At 39.4% G+C, this 19918-nt stretch overlaps 1 protein-coding gene across 5 annotated transcripts in view; it reads right to left on the bottom strand.

Annotated features, from left to right (window-relative positions):
• LOC143129880 (cytochrome P450 3A27-like) overlaps positions 1-19918 on the bottom strand; it is a 44976-nt gene that overhangs the window by 1793 nt on the left and 23265 nt on the right. The window contains exons 3-13 of one of the 5 annotated variants that reach the window (XR_012987996.1): positions 14599-14651; positions 13830-13929; positions 13582-13695; positions 12963-13051; positions 12464-12612; positions 12163-12290; positions 10215-10296; positions 8257-8417; positions 5626-5852; positions 5255-5417; positions 2547-2656 (exon numbers count right to left, since the gene is read on the bottom strand). Coding sequence is in view for 4 of the 5 variants with exons in the window: in XM_076289940.1 (XP_076146055.1) it covers positions 2570-2656; positions 5255-5417; positions 5626-5852; positions 8257-8417; positions 10215-10296; positions 12163-12290; positions 12464-12612; positions 12963-13051; positions 13582-13695; positions 13830-13929; positions 14599-14651 (1353 nt within the window). In the remaining variant the exon portion in view is untranslated. Of the gene's footprint in view, positions 1-2250; positions 2657-5254; positions 5418-5625; positions 5853-8256; positions 8418-10214; positions 10297-12162; positions 12291-12463; positions 12613-12962; positions 13052-13581; positions 13696-13829; positions 13947-14598; positions 14652-19918 lie in introns of those variants that run through there. The other 4 variants (XM_076289940.1, XM_076289943.1, XM_076289941.1 and 1 more) reach the window with 4 other exon arrangements.

Here is a 19918-nt window from a genome sequence, read left to right as displayed (position 1 = left end):
GGGAGTCATAGTTGATTGCAACTGACCGTTGGAATGGATGAAGTTAACTAAAGGCTCTCTTATACAGGTATGTTTTCGGGTCTTTTTAAAAAAATATAGTTGTCACCTATCAACTATGACTCCGCCAACTGTTTCCTCTGCCCACAATTGTTTCAAAACACTTCACTACAATATTTCCCAATGCAATAATTCAACCATTTTAACTCAACTATTTAATTACACTGTGGGTTTCCCGCAGGCGCAGGGACGGATCATGGCTTGTGCCAAGTGTGCACGTGCACAGGGGCCCTCAGCCAATGGGGGCCCTCGGATTTGAAAAAAAAATTGCCATGAATTTTGGCTAGATTATGCCCGGTGCTTCTGTCTAATAATAATCAATTTGCGGCACAACTGAATGGTGTTATGGAACCGCGGACCGAAAGAAAAATAAACTAAATGTTTTCCTGATCAATAAATACTTCTTAATTCATAAAATATAGAGGCATAACATTAGGTGGAAGTGGTAGGCTATGAGTGCTCATTCAATGTATAAGTGTTTGCAAAAGTGAAACTGACCCACTCGTGGGTAGGTGAATGAAGTGGATTCCTGCAATGTTCATGAAAACAGCATAGCGATTGGATAGCCTAATAAATCGAGACTTGTTGTAGGCCTAACAGTAGCTTATATCGTAGCAAATAGCCTATGGCCTACACTTATTTCACTCGTCTCGCTGGAGTAAGCGCATAATGTGGGCTGTTGCGCAAAGAAATGAATTAGGGAGATGATCTGCATCTTGATTTACCAAACGCTATAGTTTTGCTAACATCTCCACTGTTAACGTGAAATATGTCTCAATGCAACCCTGCTTGCTCTGTTAAAGTTTGTATGCCCCTTCCAAACTACGTTAAAAGGGTATATTTAACAGCCAGAATTTCGAAATTTTCCCGGGGGAGACAGCCCCGAACCCCACGTAATATGATCAGCACCACCTCACCTCACAAAATACTATCAACGTCCCTGCTACCGGTCCGTCAGAAATATGACAACCATTGTCCGGTCCGTTTAGTGAAAAATGTTGCTGTAGACTGTTTGGCCAGCAAAGGGAGATTACAGCCTAATAATAAAAACAGCTGCTGGAATTAATTTCTGAGTTATAATATATGACATAATGTACTACATTTTCATTGTGTGAAATTGTGCACCAGCCTGCACAGCGACAGCAAAGAGAAGCGCTGCTGCACGCGCACGTCACTTGCACGTGCATGCGCAAACGCGCCCGCGCGCGTCGCGGTCAGGGGGAGGGGGGGTCTTTTTTGATATTGTGCACAGGGGCCCATATTTGTTTAATCCGTCCCTGCGCAGGCGGGACAAATTGCAGTGCCCCCCACCTCCACCCAACATTCTAAATCAATTGTATGCACCATATTGCTATGTAGCATAGTAATATACACCATTTAAAAGCTTGAACTCTTGGGAATCCATATATGACAACATTGTTCATGTACAATCTGTATAGTGCTTTACATTGTCAGCTTAATCTTACTATGTCTCAATTAAATTTGATCAAAAATGCAGAAATTGAACATTCATGTTGTTTTATCCAATATTGGTTGTGCAGACGTATAGTCCATCTTATACACACCCATTGAACCAACAAAGAAAATACAAAAATAGAGACTTTTGTGTAATCATTCCATATTTTGTCTAGTCATTCTATATCAGAACCCCTGACATACATTCCAAATAATCTACAAGAAACCTCAAAGTGTTACTTTTCATTTGAGACCAGGACTATGCATCTACACCAAGAGGTTGCCACACAGTAAGCATTTTATTGTCAGTATGCCTTTTGGGTAGCCAAAAGTCCTATGGGGAGTTTCCATAGGGCATTTTACAAAACGCACGAGCATATCTTGGCAATAATGGTCTACAGTACTCATATTTCATTCTATATTGAACTACTTTGAGATACTGATTCACAAGACCTGGTAGTGGCCCTTAGTTGTGTTTCCAAGACAAAATAAATGACCAAGAGGGCAGAATGTGGTCATTTCCAGAGATGTACAAAACCGCCTAAAAAGAAACTATCATTCTACACTTTGCAACTCTCTGACAATTCATCACACAGTCAATCTATTGGTAACAAAATAATCTACTAAGCCTCTGCTTTCAAAAGAGGTCAAGCACTTGAATATAAGTCAAAGTATGTAAAACCGGGCCATTGTTAGTAGGCAGTGTGCAATTTTGAGCAAAAACTCAAAATAGGGGGGTTAAGTGTAAAGATTTTTAATCTCAAAAAGTATAAAGTTTACAAAAATGAATAAGAAATTGCTCAAGTGTCCTTTTCAAGACCTACATTACAAAGTTTGAACGAAGTGTCTACGTTAAACGGTTGAAGCTAAATTAGACGCAGAAATTTTGGTTAGGAGAAGAAGAAGAAGAAGAAGAAGAAGACTTCAGATAACAAAGTAATAATAAAAATAAGAAGAAGACTTCGGATAACAGAACAGTGCATTTTCATGCACTGTAATTAAATCAATATTTTCTGTATGTGTGGATCATATACTGGGATTCAGCGTTTGTGGACACTCAGCCTTGGGGAGTCCGATGAGACAGCTGCAGCTTGATGGGTCTCTTGGGTCCCAAAAAGCCTGTGATGCCCAACTCCATTGGTATCTAACGGGGAAGATTGGGAGAAATCATTTATTTGTTATTTCAGATTGATGCCGTCATTCAGAGACCCGCCATCTAGAGACCCCATGCCACACTTACAGGCTATAAACCATTTTGTTGCTAATGGGTCATTCCGTGTCAAATCACCCAGTGGCTGGCAGGTCACCCTCTCCCAAAAAATCTGAAAAAAATCACAGGTGTTTGTAGACCAAACCTATGCATAAATCTTAAATAGTATATCTGTATCACTAATGGTTCCAAAACTACAGCCCTTTGAAGTTTCAAGTCATTTTAAGCATCGTGGTGAACAATCTTTTTGTTCAACTTCCAACATTATTGGCTCTTTTGGTATTTCACACACATTAGTGAAACTATGTGAATAGAAGTACATTTTCCTGTTGAATTAAACAATCCAATCAAATCAGGTGTATCTTGTGTAATTTCCCCTCTGCAAAGCTCTGAAAATGGCTATAAATTCATTATGTGAAAAAACATCACCACCTTTGAGGGCTTGTCATTCAAAAAGTATGTGACACAAATTCATCAGATTTTTTTCCCACTCATGTATGGATTATAAGGTCATGTCCATGCATTAACTTTGGTTGTTAACATTATCATATTGTCAGAGCATTTTTATTAAATTGGGCTTGATTTTCAAAAAGCCTGTTTTCATCTTCTCATTTCACCACGTGGACAGTTTACAGGATTTTTTTTAATTTTACCATATATCATTCTGTATGTGAGGATCATCTGCCCAAAATTTTGGCTTGTTGCTGAGTTTCTTCATTGAGATAAGATTTTTTACAAATATTGTCTATAAATCCACTGAATTTGTACTTTATCTGCAGTACCACTTTGCACCACATGTGGTGCTCTTTTAATACAATGGAAGTCAATGGAAGAGTAAGAGAGTCATTTGTTTGCTGCACATATCCAATCTAAACACACAGTTTATGGTTCATATGGTTCAAGTAAAAAGGGGGTTCTAAAATTCAGTGCATTGTCAGATGCAGAAAAATCAATACTAAAGATTTATCATCTTTTTACAAATGCCTCTTGGATCCATGAGTCCTCAAACCTTGTTATGAATACTTGTGATGGAAACACACATGGTCATCTTCATCAAGTGAAATACCTTCATGAACTGAATTTTAGAAACCCATTGTTTGATTGTTTGTTAAAGCACTGATCTCCATCTTGATGCTCTTTGTCTATGTATCACAGAGGACTGCATCCCAATCATATGACGATGAATATAGACTTTGCCTAACCAGCTGGCTAAAAAATATTAAAGTGCTCACATAGGCACTGATAGGTTGAAGCTGGTGTAGAAAACTCATTACAAAGATGGTAATTATGCTAAATCCTCTTGCTGCATGTAGGATGACCAGTCAGTCTTATGTGTGTATAATTTACTTGATCAGTTTATTTTCTCTAAATAAGATTTATGTATGAGTAGTATGTTGTTCATGTTGCAATAATTATTTGGACCAATTCAACTATGAACCATAAACTGTGTGTTTAGATTGGATATGTGCAGAAAACAAGTGACTCTCTTACTCTTCCATTGACTTCCATTGTATTAAAAGAGCACCACATGTGGTGCAAAGTGGTACTGCAGATCCAGTACAAATTCAGTGGATTTATAGACAATATTTAAAAAAAATCTTATCTCAATGAAGAAACTCAGCAACAAGCCCAAATGTTGGGCAGATGATCCTCACATACAGAATGATATATGGTAAAATGAAAAAAAATCCTGTTAACTGTCCACGTGGTGAAATGAGAAGATGAAAACAGGCTTTTTGAAAATCAAGCCCAATTTTAAAAAAATGCTCTGAAAATATGAAAATGATAACAACCAAAGTTAATGCATGGACAGGACCTTATAATACATATATGTGTAGGAAAAAAATCTGATGAATTTGTGTCACATACTTTTTGAATGAGAAGCCCTCAAAGGTGATGATGTCTTTTCACATTATGAATTTATAGCCATTTTCAGAGCTTTGCAGAGGGGAAAGTATACAAGATACGTCTGATCCGATTGGATTTTTTAATTCAACAGGAAAATGTACTTCTATTCACATAGTTTCACTAATGTGTGTGAAATACCAAAAGAACCAATAATGCTGAAAGTTGAACAAAAAGGATTGTTCACCACAATGCTTAAAATGACTTGAAGTTTCAAAGGGCTGTAGTTTTGCAACGATTAGTTATACAGATATACTATTTAAGATCTATGCATGGATTTGGTCTACAAACACCTGTGATTTTTTTCAGATTTTTTCGGAGGGGGTCACCTGCCAAATTGCGCTGAAATTGGGTGATTTCACACGGAATGACCCTAATGCAAACAACGGCCAAGTTCAAAACTCCTTCAATTAATGTAATTATGGACCCAAACAAAAGTTTAAACCATGAATAGATGATGATAGGTTGTTTTAACTTCGGATCTTTCCTTTAAGTAACTTCAGGTGGAATTACCATTGGCAACACAAGATGTTCTGGGGACAAGGGAATGACCAGATGTCTGTACATGGTTAAGAAGACAGGTGTTTATCACTTGTGTGTGTACAGAGGCAGGTGTTCCTCTCTCACCTCGGTCTCGGCACAGGTGCTGATGGTGAATCTCTGCAGCAGCTCCACGATGGCCAACTTCATGCTGATGAGAGCGAAGCGCATCCCAATGCAGTTCCTGGGGCCGAGTCCGAACGGCATGTAGGTGTACGGGTCAATGCTCTCCTTGTTCTCCTTACTGAACCTGCATGAGGGAGAGACATGAGACAGTGGCAAAATACATGTGAAGAAAAAACAAATAATGGGAAAACATTTTCCAAAATGCAGGTTTTCCCCAGATACTGTTAAAAGTTTAAGTGAACTGAAAATATTAATTAAAGAATTCTGTTACCCTCTATAATCTCTTTTTAGACAAGTCAATTCAATAATTGTGCTCTCTCTCTCTCTCTCACCTCTCTGGGTTGAAGGTCTCGGGGTCGGTCCAGATATCCGGGTCTCTGTGAAGAGCGTAGGTGGGCACCATGACAATGGCACCCTTAGGGATGATGACACTACCGACGTCCACGGTCTTCTTGCAGACTCTATCAATTCGAGGAACAGGTGGGTACAGACGCAACGACTCATTTATCACACAGTCCAGATACTCCATCTGCATCAGGCCTTCATACTGGACTTCAGCCTGGACAGAGAAGGGAGAAGTTCTTACAATCCGACCAAAACGTTCCACACACACACATACACACACACACACACACACACACACACAAATACACACACACAAATACTATGTAATAGAGGGTGACACGGGAAGCAATTTTCACTCCCGTCCCATCCCGAGCCCGCACAAATACTCCCGTCATATCCCGATCACGTGACAGCCCCCCCAAAAAAATTCTGTCCCGCAAAATCCCGAGAGAAAGACTCCCGAATCCCGTCCCGCTCCCTATGTTGATGTCTAAAGTTATCCGACTGTTAGGCTACAGTAGCGTGCGGTGACCATACATTTTGGTAGGGCAGAAAGCCTTGTCTAACTTTTCTTTAATAGCCGATCATTTTGGGCTATATTAAAATTACATATTTTACAGTACTTTGCTGTAGGCTATGCTTAAATCATTTCATAGTTAGATCTTATCCCATCAGTTAAGTTTGCACCGTTCTCATCACGTTAAACCAGCGAAGCATAGCAACGTTGCTATGAGTAAACAAAACAATTTTTTGTGTTCCGCCAGGGTTATGCGATAAATATATTGAGGAATGCGATCGTCAAGGTGTCATGCCCCAACATTGCATGACACATTAAACTCAACGAGAATAGCTTTCCCGGACAGCTCGTGCAATTGAATAGAGTTGTCCTTTGCTGATACTTTCGCCTGTAACTGTTTCTTTGCATCCATTTTGCCTTAGGGCCTATCGCTGAAGCTGATTGATTGTGAACAGGGCAGCTGCTTGTCTTGCTCTGATAGGCTACCAATCAACAACAAACGTATTGTGGGTTGTAATTGGTTCTCTTTTCTAAAACGAAATGCCTCACGTCTTTGGGCGCACTCCCTGCATTGCAGCGTCATTTTTTAAGTTAATAATCTCTGGCTTCCCGCCAGCTCCCGTTTATTATTTCCTGTCCCGTCCCAATCACGTTACCAACAGTGAAATTTACTCCCGTACTGCGGGAAACCCGCGGGAATACCGTGACCCGCGGGAGTCCCGAAAAATTGTCACCCTCTACTATGTAACCAGGACTAAACCCCAGAACACAAGGTGTCAGCAGTTTGAAGGAGGATAGAGACCTGCAGACTGTTGTGGAAGCTCCCAGGCAACTTTATTATAGCAACGTTTCGACCCGTGAGGGTCTTCTTCAGACTTCAGGCTCTTCAAACAAGTGTGCACAAGCAACAGTAAAAGAAAGCACAGGTAGGCTTATCTGATCATCAGCTGGTTCAACAATTGGAAGATTGAACCACCTTGCTAACCCAATTCCCATCTGACACACATCTAAACTACATACAAATCAATTGACACACATTTAGATAGAAAACTAGGTCCTACCCACAAACATAGTCCCAACAGAAAACAACATATCAAAAACACATACAATCACCCCCCACAGACATAAACAAACAAACAAAAGCAGACAGAAAACAAGACAAAAAAAACTGAATTATTTCAATAGAGGAAAAAGGGATGACGTTCAGGTCAGACAGAACTACAAAAAAGGCTTAAAGGTCAAAGTCTAAGTTAAGAACCCTAGGTGATAATGTGTTAAGAATAAAAATGTAATATGCTTCCCTTTTTAAAAGAATGTTATTGATATCACCTCCCCTCCTGGGAGCTTTGACATGTTCAGTGCCAAAGTACCTCAAGGTAGATGGGTTATGACTGAATGTGTTGAAATGTAAAGCTTTTGATCATTAGTGCGAATACTGCTCCTGTGCTCTGAAATTCTTGTTTTTAAACACCATGTGGTTTTTCCTATGTATGCTAAGCCACAGGGACACTTGAGCATATAAATAACATTTCTGGTGGTTCAAGAAATAGTGCCTTTTTTGTCAATTTCCTTTGCCAGAATGTGGATGGGTGAAAAAATTACAAAAATGTCTACTGTTTTTTTTTATTTAGGTGGTCCGTGATTTTTTTTTTGTTATTGGTTAAGTGGTTCTTGGTCTGAAAAGAAAGAAACACTGTTATACACTGACCATTTTCTCACCCATTAATTTCTAATAGTCAGTCATTTTTGACTGGGAATACACATGGGTGTTCTTAAGTTAAATAAAACACTCAAATTGTTATGAAAATGATCAAATTTTGTTTTGTGTGTTAAGATGCCCTGTGTTGAAGAAGCCCTATGCAGGTCTGGTTATTCCTTCGCTGTTTTATTACGCACCTGTGATCCCCACCCCGCATACACAGGTAATTGTAATTAGTTGTGATCCTGACCTGACCACAACTACATCAACTGAAATGCAAAGTAACCCCTATTAAGCCTAGTAACCTGTTTTCAATCAATTACAAATTATTCCACCATTGTGAAATATTTCAAAATGGTATAGAAATATAATATCTCCCAGGCGCAGAAACAGAAAGGTGACCTTGTCTGGGAAGACTTCATCAATCTCATCGTGGAGCCTCTTCAGGGTATCTGGGTTTGTGGCCAGATTGTAGAACAGGAAATTCATAGTAGAACTGCTGGTCTCGTAGGCGCCAAAGATAAAGATCATCGCTTGAGACAGAATCTCGTGATCACTCAGTCCTAGGTGAAAGACATACAGCAGATTGTAGTGAGCTGAGTAACAGCTGTGCACCCATATGCAACAGTTTTATTTAATAAATAAGATCAAACTGACAGCCTTTTTATTTATTTATTTGGTTGATAGGGACAACGCTCATAAATTGACTGACAGGATGCTATAAATAATAAGGAGTTAGCTGTGTGTGTTAAGTTTAATCCGTTGTTCAATCGCCGGTTCAAATTTTTGCAAGTTACACATTTTAGACCTGCTCAAAGGTTCTTGAAAATAAATTAACAGTAAGCACTTGGATAACAGAGATTAAAAATGTCTGTAGTTATAGAAGATGTCGGGAGTATTTTTTTTAATTTCTTTTACATTTAGGGAAGTGCCTTTGGACAAACTGTATTCTCTTATAGAGCATCTCAAACCTAGCCTAGAAATCTAGACGCACCCTAGCGGCAGCAAATTTAATTTGCTGCCCGGGCTAGTCTAGCAACTCTCCGTTGGCTTGCGAGCTGGAAAAATTAAGCTTCAATAAGGCCAATCACATAGTGTATAGAGTCGATAGATGGGCTTAACATAATGATTGATGACAAAGTTGCAACGGTTAGGCGTGAATTCCCTGCTACTTGAAAACAAAGAAGATGGATGTTGCTGTTGGCGTGACACAAGTTAAAGGACAATTCCGGCGAAAAAATTAACCTAGAGGTTAATAACACATGTATACCGAGTTCGTCCGTTCTCTGGGATACGTATTCATGCTAATGCTAAAACAGTCACGTGACAGTTCAGCTCGCGTTGCTCCAGTGCAACATCGTGCAACTGAATTGTCCTTTAAGCTTTTTTTAAGTTGGCAAAAGTTTGAACTAGCCAACTAGCTCAGCTGGTGGGAAAATGCATGGGACTCATGAGTTGTAGCGCTATCCTATTGCGTGCAGAGGGAATTTGAAAGACAACCGATTATCCCACCCCTCGGACTGAGCATTGCGAATGGTGAGTCCCCATACCCTACATTTTAATGTCGTCAGGCTCTCAAACCTAGCCTGGCGGGCCATCCTATATCATTGAAATGTATAGTCTGGAATCGACCCATTCACCTCGCTTAATCCAAGGGGCGGGCAGAGAATTGTCTTTCAAACTGCCTAGGCATGCAATAGGCCAGCGCTACGACCATATCCGTATCCGGTCGGCAAAACGGCAAATACATCCTTCTTCGAAAGGAATGACTTAAGTGCATTGTGTTGCTCAACTTTCAAAGAAAAACACAAGTCCAACTCCTCCAAAGTTGACGCCAAAGCCGATTCAAACAACCGCTCTTCGTTCGCCATAGCCACCTTCCTTGTTGTTCACCGTCACAGGACTGTCGTCATCCTGTTAAGCTCGCCTTAAGACTCTCTAACAAAATAGAGCGCTGTGATTGGATGACATCCACGGCGTCAGCCAATAGAAATCCCTATGGTTTGCTACTACACGTACAGGCTGAGCAAATTAATTTGCCGCCGCTAGGGTGCGTCTAGATTTCTAGGCTATCTTAAACCTGGAATACAATACCAAGTGCAAAATGTGAACTGTCAAACCTTACCTCATTTACCGAACACCTAAAAACATGGTTACTGGAAAATCAAAACTGCTGTCATAACTGCGTGATTTGTACATTGATTGATTGTTTGTTTGTACATTGATTGTTTGTTTGCAATTGTTTTGATGTACTGAACGTATTATTATTTATTAGGGACCGTCAACCTGCCCAAAGGACTAAAGATGGAAATTAGCCACTGGCTTTAATCTTGCTGTCTGTGCTGACATGTCAGAAATACCTTTGTGAGCGCTATCGCCGGTTCCATTTTCTTTCTGAGGAGCCTGGGAGTCCACCATTAGTTGTAAGAAGTCCACTCGACTCTGCATGAGAAACATGAGAAGATATGCAGGTTCAATGATGAACTTTACCTTCAGGAAGATGGACTAATAGAGCAGGAATGTGGATGAGTACAATAATGATGGGAGACTTAGATTTGCCCAGTGGGGGTGGGCCACATGGAATCGTCAGAGAATATGACAATGGAAAGGGACTGTGTGAAATCTGTAGTAGTAGGATGGTAGGCTTATTGTTATTGTTGTTATGGAGACTATTAGTATTCTTATTATTACTGTCTTTAATCATTTTGACTGTTGTTATTGTTGCCCATCTTATTATTCTAAATGTGTGGGGGTTTTTTTGGTGGAGGGAGCTAAAAAGCATCCTGTTGGCTCTGGCATATGAGCACACACACATTTGATTTCTTTATTTGAATCCGCCAATAAAAGTTCGTACAGGAAGGATTCAAATATTCTCAGAGATGACACAGCTTTGACATTCAAGGGTACATAAAGCATCACTTACGCCGCACAGCAAGGCTGCCCATCACAGCTGATATGGAGCAGATATTTGCCAGCTGTAAAGACTCCTTTTGATAGCCCTGCCAGTCTTAGTCCACTGACAGTCATGTCCTAGGCTGCCAAATATCAATGCCACAAACTTACATGCATAGTCTAGGTCACTAATCTTTGCAAGGCGGGGTTGGTATTTAGTCATTTTTTACAAAAAAGGCTATGTCCATATACAGATCATAAACACAACCTATTTCAAGGATTAGCACCTCCTTTATATCTGTATCTACAAACACAACATCAGGGGTGTTAGGGATGTTACAAAACACATCATCGGAGCTGTTGAACCCATATGGTATTAGGCGTGAGTGTTTGTACATATTTTATCAAGGCATATTTTTTGGAAATATGTCTTGAACAGAACTGGCAATGAGATCAACAATACGGTCATGACGTGCCGTGTATAGTCCTTTGTACATATTACAACCATTTACAATATGAGCAACTGATTCAAGGTGATCAGAGTTCAAATGCATTATACAGTGTGGAAAGTGATTTTCAGGGTACCATAATGCTAGGTTGTATCTGGTTGGTAGCACCTGTACTCTAGTGGCCTTAACAGTGAAACAAGGAATGTCCTACCCTATTGCAGTATTTCTGTACATAGAATGAGAAGTGGTCAGCAAAGTAAAGACATGCCAACTTTCCCTGCATTCTTAGTCCAGTCCAGAGTTGTTTTGTGTCCATCTGTTTTATGTTCAGTAAGAATCTGCTTGCTGTTGTGCTCTGTAGTGTGTGTTGTGTCTCATTGTGACGGACCGTAGCCTTCACAGTCACAGATGGGTTTGTGACCACTGCGTCAGATACCTCTGGTGCAGTGTGTGAGTTGCTTTGTGTCCACTGTAATTTAACTGCCATTCTGTTGCAGAGGTCATTTAGGTCCGGCCAGTCTGAGCGAACTTGAAACCTGCGGCTCAGTATGGTATGTTCAGTTTATCATTGCTTTTCCTCCTGAAGCCTAGGAAGCTGTCTTGGTTGCCTGTGGACAGAGGGACCTTTCTCTTCCTGAGGTCCAATAGGTGGGAAGCTCTGGCTAGCTCTCTGGCTAGCAGCATTGTCGTTGTTGAGCAAGCTGATGTGGTGTGTTAGTCTTGTGGTGGAATAAGTCTATTCCACATTTGGGACCCCCAGATGTGAGGAAGATTACGGTATGTCCCTGGTGGAATGAGAGTTCAGTCCCAGCCATTTCCTGACGGCCTCAAATGTTTTATTATTTATGTCCCGTAGGACATTTTGTGGGACATGAATATTTGCAAAGAGGTGTCATATCTTTGCCATGGCACACACCCACAAACATGTGCTACAGCTACAGACTACCAGGATCCATTTCTTACTGACCTGGTGAGAGTTGGCTTCCCTCTGAGACTTAATGGTCTGCAGTGCAGCATAGAAGTAGTCCGTCACAGACACGGGGAAGAAGGAAATATTAATTTTCTCAAAGATGGGCGCCATGAAGGGGAAGAAAGCTGAAGGTAGTTTGAAGCAGAGAGACAGAGACGGGGCAAAATTAAGTCTACAGTTTTAAAATATAATTTCATTATGTATAAACTCACTTAACAGTCATATTCCTTTTCACATATACACACTTGTCATCCATTTGCATGCTACTAACACAATACTGTATGTGGCACTACATTACCAATAATCAGCATGACTGGAAACAAATGGTCAAACTTCAACATTTTCTTGATGTTGGTGACAAAGGGGTCTTTGGGGTTGTTGAGGGAGTCGATGTCCACGCTGAAAGCAGTGCTGGTCACCACGTCCATGCTGTAAGCGCCAAAGTACCTGGAAACAGAAGAGGCTTTGCTCTCATACTCTTCTCTCTCCTCCATCTTTCCTCCTGATTTGTCTTCCTCTATGTGTTTCTTTTTCCATCATTTCCTCCATGTCTCTGTCTCGCTCACCAGTCCTTCTCCCCTGAAACTATATATTATATAGATAGACAAAATTTTGCAGTGGTGTATCCTTAGATATAAAATGGACCCCTCCAAGTTAATATTAGTATATTTGTCTGCTACAAGCTAAACGGTATTTCATAAATAATGTGAGGGCAGAACAGAATCTGGAAGATTTTGTTTTGTATTCTGGGACTCTTCTTCTGGTTTTCCACCCTGATAGTTCACAGAAGCGCTCACTCTTTAGTGTCAGATGGTCTGCCCAGGTCTGCATCCTTCTTCATGCTGTTCACCAGGGTGTGTGAGTGGGTCTTCATGATCCCAAACATCTGATGCAGCAAAAACAGATGTATGTATGTATGTATCAATGTATGTATGTATGTATGTATGTATGTATGTATGTATTTATGTGTGTGTGTGTATGTATGTATGTGTGTATGCATGAATGTATACGTGAATGTATTTATTCACCATCAGATTCATGAACAATGTTCATTGTGCAATGTATACATTGTTCTATGTAATGCTGGTCATATGAAACGCTTTTCAGTTTCTGTTTATTGTGTTGTGTGCTCTATAATTTCAGTGCAACCAAAAATGTGTGGAAACTGCAGAACCATGGCTATTAGAAAAATGGATGAGATCATGCAGAATTTTTGTTGTTGTTTTTTTCACTTAGACAGCACATCAGTTACATAAATGACAACTCATTAGGTGTCATACAGGTGTAAAAAGTAATCAGATGATGAGATTGCCCTCATCTTTCTATCATACATAGGCTGTCCAGGTTGCACAGGAAGACTGTGTGTGTGTGTGTGTGTGTGTGTGTGTGTGTGTCTGATAAGAAGGAGATACACACCTCCTTCAGACGGCCACTGGTGAAAGATGGAGACAGTACACTACGGATCCTTCTCCAGTCTTCATCCTCGGCTATGGACACAGCGTCATACAGCTCCCCATTGAGGCGGAAATTCTGTAACAAAGCACACTCAGATTTAGACCCACTTTATTCAATACTTGCATTAAAACTAAAATGTCCTTTGTTTACTTATTTTTGCATAAGTGCATAAGATATTGTGTGCATATGAGATGTGTTTTCAGCTGTACCCGTCTGTTGGTGAAATATGAGTAGCACTCCTTGACCAGGATAGTTTTGATCAACTCTGTGTCCATGATGCAGAGCATAACTTGCCGACCCTCAAAAATTCTAGAGACGGCACACAACTATCAAAATTATATTTAATACACCTACAAGACATTGATTACACGTATTATTGTATTGTATGTACTGTATTACTGAGTTATTATGCATTGACTCTATTCCTACCCCCTGGTTTACAAAAAGAGAATTTATAAAGTTTATAAAGTTTACAAAGTAAGCATTTCACTGGAGCGGTTACTGCGAATTAGACATGTTAGAAATGGAAAAGCTATTACTGCGAATTAGACATGTTAGAACTGGAAAAACATAACAAAAGTAGGCCACAGACCATGGTCATTTTGTTCAACTTCACATTCCATGTGAACTGAAGTCATAATTACAAGGTGACCTGACGTCCTTGAACTTTGAACTTCATAAAGCCATGTGGACGTTAATGCGATAAGACAAGGGCAGGTGTAACTGTGCTCAACAACTCTTCCACTGGCCATTCATTTCTAGTTGGGTCAGTCTTCAAATTAATGCCCGCTGTTTATTTTGCACATTGGTTAACTAGATTGATGTCAGGTGAAAGAAAAACACCAGTGGATCAAACTACTTGACACATTCTAATTACTATACAGTATGTCGGTTCATAAGTTATTTAAAACACTTTTATTATTCTTACTGGGACAGCTGGGTGTGTCTTGTGTACTGTATGATTAATGAATTTCTTACCCCCAGATCTTGCCATACTTCTGAAAACATTCCAAGTCAAAATGTTGGAATCCCTAAAGTAAGAGAACACTGGTGAACAAATGCCTCTCTCTCTCTCTGGAACATGCATTTGTGGGATGAGCAGCAGAGCCGAGTATGTGGGTTGTGCCCATGAAAAATTTGCCAAATCTTCTCTGCCATTGCATACCCCCATGCAGTGACGGAATGGGATTAAAAAACGGCCCTGGCATTTTCACCAACCAGCGGCCCACACAGGGACGCGCATGCACGCGCGTGCATGTGCTCGCAACACACAGATATACTTCACATGCACGGACATAACACGTTTGTAGCCCCACTGGTGATGAACTCTAACTTTAATATGCATAAAGACTGAACCAAGAACATGGATATATCAATGCACAACTCCAAAAAAATGAATGCAATATGAAATATGAAAATGAAAAAAGAATAGCCTAGAATACATGGATTTCTATGTAACATCACGAAAACATGCGTGCGCAAGAGGCAGAAAGCACCATAGAACAGCATAGAGCAGTGCTCTCCATGAAAAGAACAAAATGAGTTTTTCTGCTGAAAACTGCACCAATTCGAAATCACGATGGTTAGAGAATGTTCAATATGTTCAATTTCCCTAAAGGAATGCATGTCTTCGCCAAAAATGACAAAATACGATGTTAATGCAAATGAACGGCACACTCTGAAATATAGCCTGAAATGAGATGTTATTATCATTGAGACAACAGGGGACCAGGGGTATATAAAAAATTACGATTGTAGCTTACAGCAGCCGACTATTTAAGTCAAGTTTATAACGTTGTGGCACCAAGCGTCTGCCCCCACGGGACATTCTAAAACGCTTAACGTGAAAAAGCTTAACGTGGCTTAAGGTAGGAAAACAACGATGAATCATCACCAAATTTCGCATGGCCATATGTTGTCATGAACACTTAAGTCTGTCAAAAAAACTAAACCGAAATCCAACGATTATAGAAGATATCTCACGTTAACGTTTTCTTCTTCATTGACGCCTATGGCGAGAAAAAGGCTTAACGTGATTCAATGTACCTAAACAACGCTCAGTGATCACCAAATTTCTCTCTCATATTGTTCATCATAACCACTTAAAACTATACAAATATCGAACCCAAAGTCCAATTATTATGGACGTTATCTAACATTAAGCGTTTCTGCTTCATTAAGGCCTATTGAAAGGAAAAAGCTTAACGTGGATCAATATACCTAAACAACATTCAGCGATCACCAAATTTCTGTCATATATTGCTCCTCATAAGCACATGAAACTATCAAAAAATCGAAACCAAAGTCCAATTATTATGGACGTTATCTGACATTAAGCGTTTGCTGCTTCATTAAGGCCTATATTAAAAGAAAAAAGCTTAACGTGATTCAATGTAGGCTACATAAACAACGCTCAGTGATCACCAAATTTCTCTCATATATTGCTTATCATAACCACTTAAGACTAAAAAAAATCGAACCCAAAGTCCAATTATTATGGACGTTATCTGACATTAAGCATTGCTGCTTCATTGAGGCCTATAGGCCTATTAAGAGAAAAAAGCTTAACGTGAACCAATGTACCTAAACAACGCTCAGTGATCACCAAATGTCTCTCTTATATTGCTTATCATAACCACTTAAGACTGTAAAAAAAATCAAACCCAAAGTCCAATTATTATGGACGTTATCTGACATTAAGCGTTGCTGCTTCATTGAGGCCTATTGAAAGGAAAAAGCTTAACGTGGATAAATATACCTAAACAACGTTCAGCGATCACCAAATTTCTGTCATATATTGCTCCTCATAAGCACATGAAACTACCAAAAAATCGAAACCAAAGTCCAATTATTATGGACGTTATCTGACATTAAGTATTTCATAGGCCTGCTGGCTATAAGAAAAGGCTTAACGTGATTTAATGCACCTATACAACGATCAATGATCTCCGAATTTCTCTCTCATTTTGCTCCTAATAAGCACATAAAACTGTCAAAATATCAAACCCAAAGTCCAATTATTATGGACATTATTTGACATTAAGCGTTGCTGCTTCATTGAGGCCTATAAGGAAAAAGCTTAACGTGGATCAATATACCTAAACAACGTTCAGCGATCACCAAATTTCTCTCATATATTGCCCCTTATAAGCGCATGAAACTATCAAAAAGTCGAAACCAAAGTCCAATTATTATGGACGTTATCTGACATTAAGCGTTGCTGCTTCATTGAGGCCTATATTAAAAGAAAAAAGCTTAACGTGAACCAATGTACCTAAACGACGCTCAGTGATCACCAAATTTCTCTCTTATATTGCTTATCATAACCACTTAAGACTGTAAAAAAAATCGAACCCAAAGTCCAATTATTATGGACGTTATCTGACATTAAGCGTTGCTGCTTCATTGAGGCCTATATTAAAAGAAAAAAGCTTAACATGATTCAATGTACCTAAACAACGCTCAGTGATCACCCAATTTCTCTCATATATTGCTTATCATATCCACTTAAGACTGTAAAAAAATCGAACCCAAAGTCCAATTATTATGGACGTTATCTGACATTAAGCGTTGGTGCTTCATTGAGGCCTATAAGGAAAAAGCTTAACGTGGATCAATATACCTAAACAACGTTCAGCGATCACCAAATTTCTGTCATATATTGCTCCTCATAAGCACATGAAACTACCAAAAAATCGAAACCAAAGTCCAATTATTATGGACGTTATCTGACATTAAGTATTTCATAGGCCTGCTGGCTATAAGAAAAGGCTTAACATGATTTAATGCACCTATACAACGATCAATGATCTCCGAATTTCTCTCTCATTTTGCTCCTAATAAGCACATAAAACTGTCAAAATATCAAACCCAAAGTCCAATTATTATGGACATTATTTGACATTAAGCGTTGCTGCTTCATTGAGGCCTATATTCAAAGAAAAAAGCTTAACGTGAACCAATGTACCTCAACAACGCTCAGTGATCACCACTCTCTTCTATGTTATATTGCTTATCATAACCACTTAAGACTGTAAAAAAATCGAACCCAAAGTCTAATTATTATGGTAAGGTAACAGCGTGGTTGTCGTAAGAGCACGATTCATTGGCGCTTGCATAGTGTTCTGCCGTATATCTACATGCGCACCTGCATCAGGCTACTCAGCTACTAGTAGAGAACTGTCCCTGTTTGTACCCAACTCTGCACTGTAGACCATAAACTGTCTATTTATTTTTTTCTGTGAAATAACCAATTCTATTTGTTCAACTTTATGAAGCAGAATTACGCAGTATAGGCTACTTGGCACATAGGCCTAACACATTTGTGTTTCCGCAGGAGAGAGAATGACAGCTATTAACAAATTTCCAAATATTTGTTAGATGTTTTTTTACCCTAAATAGATAGGAAATCTCAACAATAAAGACATTTGTGGACATTTTTTTCTTGGTTCTCATGGGGATATAAACAACTTAAAAAGGCGCACCTCACTGCAAAAACCAAGTCCTGTCTGATTGCGGCCTTTGACGTGCGCAAATGTGCACCGGGAGCATTTCCCGCCCTTGTTTAGTGGCGGGAATGAGCATTCAGATGGACTAGAAGTCCCCTCTTTTTTGCTGCCATTTTACCTCAGATGATGATTGCCAATTGATGGTCAGTCGGCTACACGTTTGGACTAACTGGTAAGTAGATATTCACTTTAATAAGGCCTATAGTCTTATAAACTTTATTTATGTGATGTTTATAGGTATGAGGTTTTAGCCAGCTAGGCTATTTAACCATTAGGCCTAGGCTACATACATACATATATATATATATATATATATATATATATATATATATATATATATATATATATATATGTATATATATATATATATATTATTAGCCAACTAGGCTACTGATCTGGAGCTATGGCAGATATAGGATATCGTAGGTGGCATGTGTTGTAGTCAATGTTCAGGCCAATATTCATCTTTGCTAGTACAGTAGGCTGTCAGCAGGCTTGGAATTTCACCATTTTAGGGGCAAGGCCACTTGGCCTTCAGTTGGGCATATTTGGTGGGGGGCACAAAGGCCACATGTCAGGGCACCAAGGCCAAAGTTAACTATACAGTAGTATGCTATAAAAATGATCAAAGTTGTATTCACTGCAGTAGACCTGCATCACTGTATGAAACATTACAAAAACATAAAACATGACATATTATATATAACTAAATCATCTGATCATCTAATATTTTCAGATATCTAGGCTATATTTAACATTTATTTTATATTTGGCCTGTTATGAAATCATGTATTGAACAATTTAAGCACAGCTCAGCTTTAAGAAACTCACGGCCAACACAAGGGGCTACGACGGCCATGGCCTTCGTGGCCGCCGTGAAATTCCTACCCTGGCTGTCAGTGTGAAATCTTTTTTTAATTTATGGCCTTCTGTAGCCTATGTCCATATAGACTATAGGCAATCTCTGGTGTAGTTACAAGAAAAATGAGTGAAGTTAATTGTGGCTTATAGGCTCAATGATGAGGTTTCTGCATCAGATACCATCGTTCTGTTCATCATCTCTCCTATATTCTTTACTCCTTTCTCACCCTTCTTTCTTTCTCTCTTTCCTCTCCTCTCTCTCTTTCCTCTCCTCTCATTCTCTCTCTTCTTTGGCAGGCGGATAAGTTCACTAACCAATGCCATTTAATAACTAATCATGGTCTTACAAATTAGTCCACATCTGTCCTCTTTCTTCAAATCACCCCATGGCTCTGTTATTATAGTGAGATTGTGCTATGGACATTCTGAATAAATTACCAACTATTTCAAGACTAGGACCTAGATAGATAGATAGATACTTTATTGATCCCCATGGGAAAATTGAAGGACCTAGGACCTGCTTAAGTCATTAACTATTTTTTATTATTATTATTTTCAAAGGGCAACTGGCAGTGTTGTATGGTTTTGTAATGAATGTTTGTAGTATGAGCATACGGTACATAGATAGATAGATAGATAGATAGATAGATAGATAGATAGATTAACTATTTACACCATTGGCTTGTTAGCACTGCCAGGCACAAGTGGCCTACCCAGACACCAGAAGCTACCAACCCTGCAAGATGCAAAGTTGTAGTGGAAGGATGGAAGTCACTCAAACTTGCCCGCCAGATGCAAAACTGGCTGAGTTGTAACCAAAAAAAATTAAAAGTCCTGGCCCCTCTGGCTTTAGGGTATAAGGGAAAAGTATTTATAAGACAAACTGGGTGGAAACCGTGCTGACCAAGCACATGGTAGATAGATAAGTA

This window comes from Alosa pseudoharengus, unplaced genomic scaffold (genome assembly GCF_046254945.1).
Source record: "Alosa pseudoharengus isolate Yale_2024_CS ecotype anadromous, Long Island Sound unplaced genomic scaffold, YU_APseudo_1.1 YU_APseudo_1.1_scf_1, whole genome shotgun sequence".
NCBI lineage: Eukaryota > Metazoa > Chordata > Actinopteri > Clupeiformes > Clupeidae > Alosa > Alosa pseudoharengus.
The sequence above is the reverse complement of the archived record's forward strand: the minus strand, read 5'-3'. Positions and strand labels throughout refer to the sequence as shown.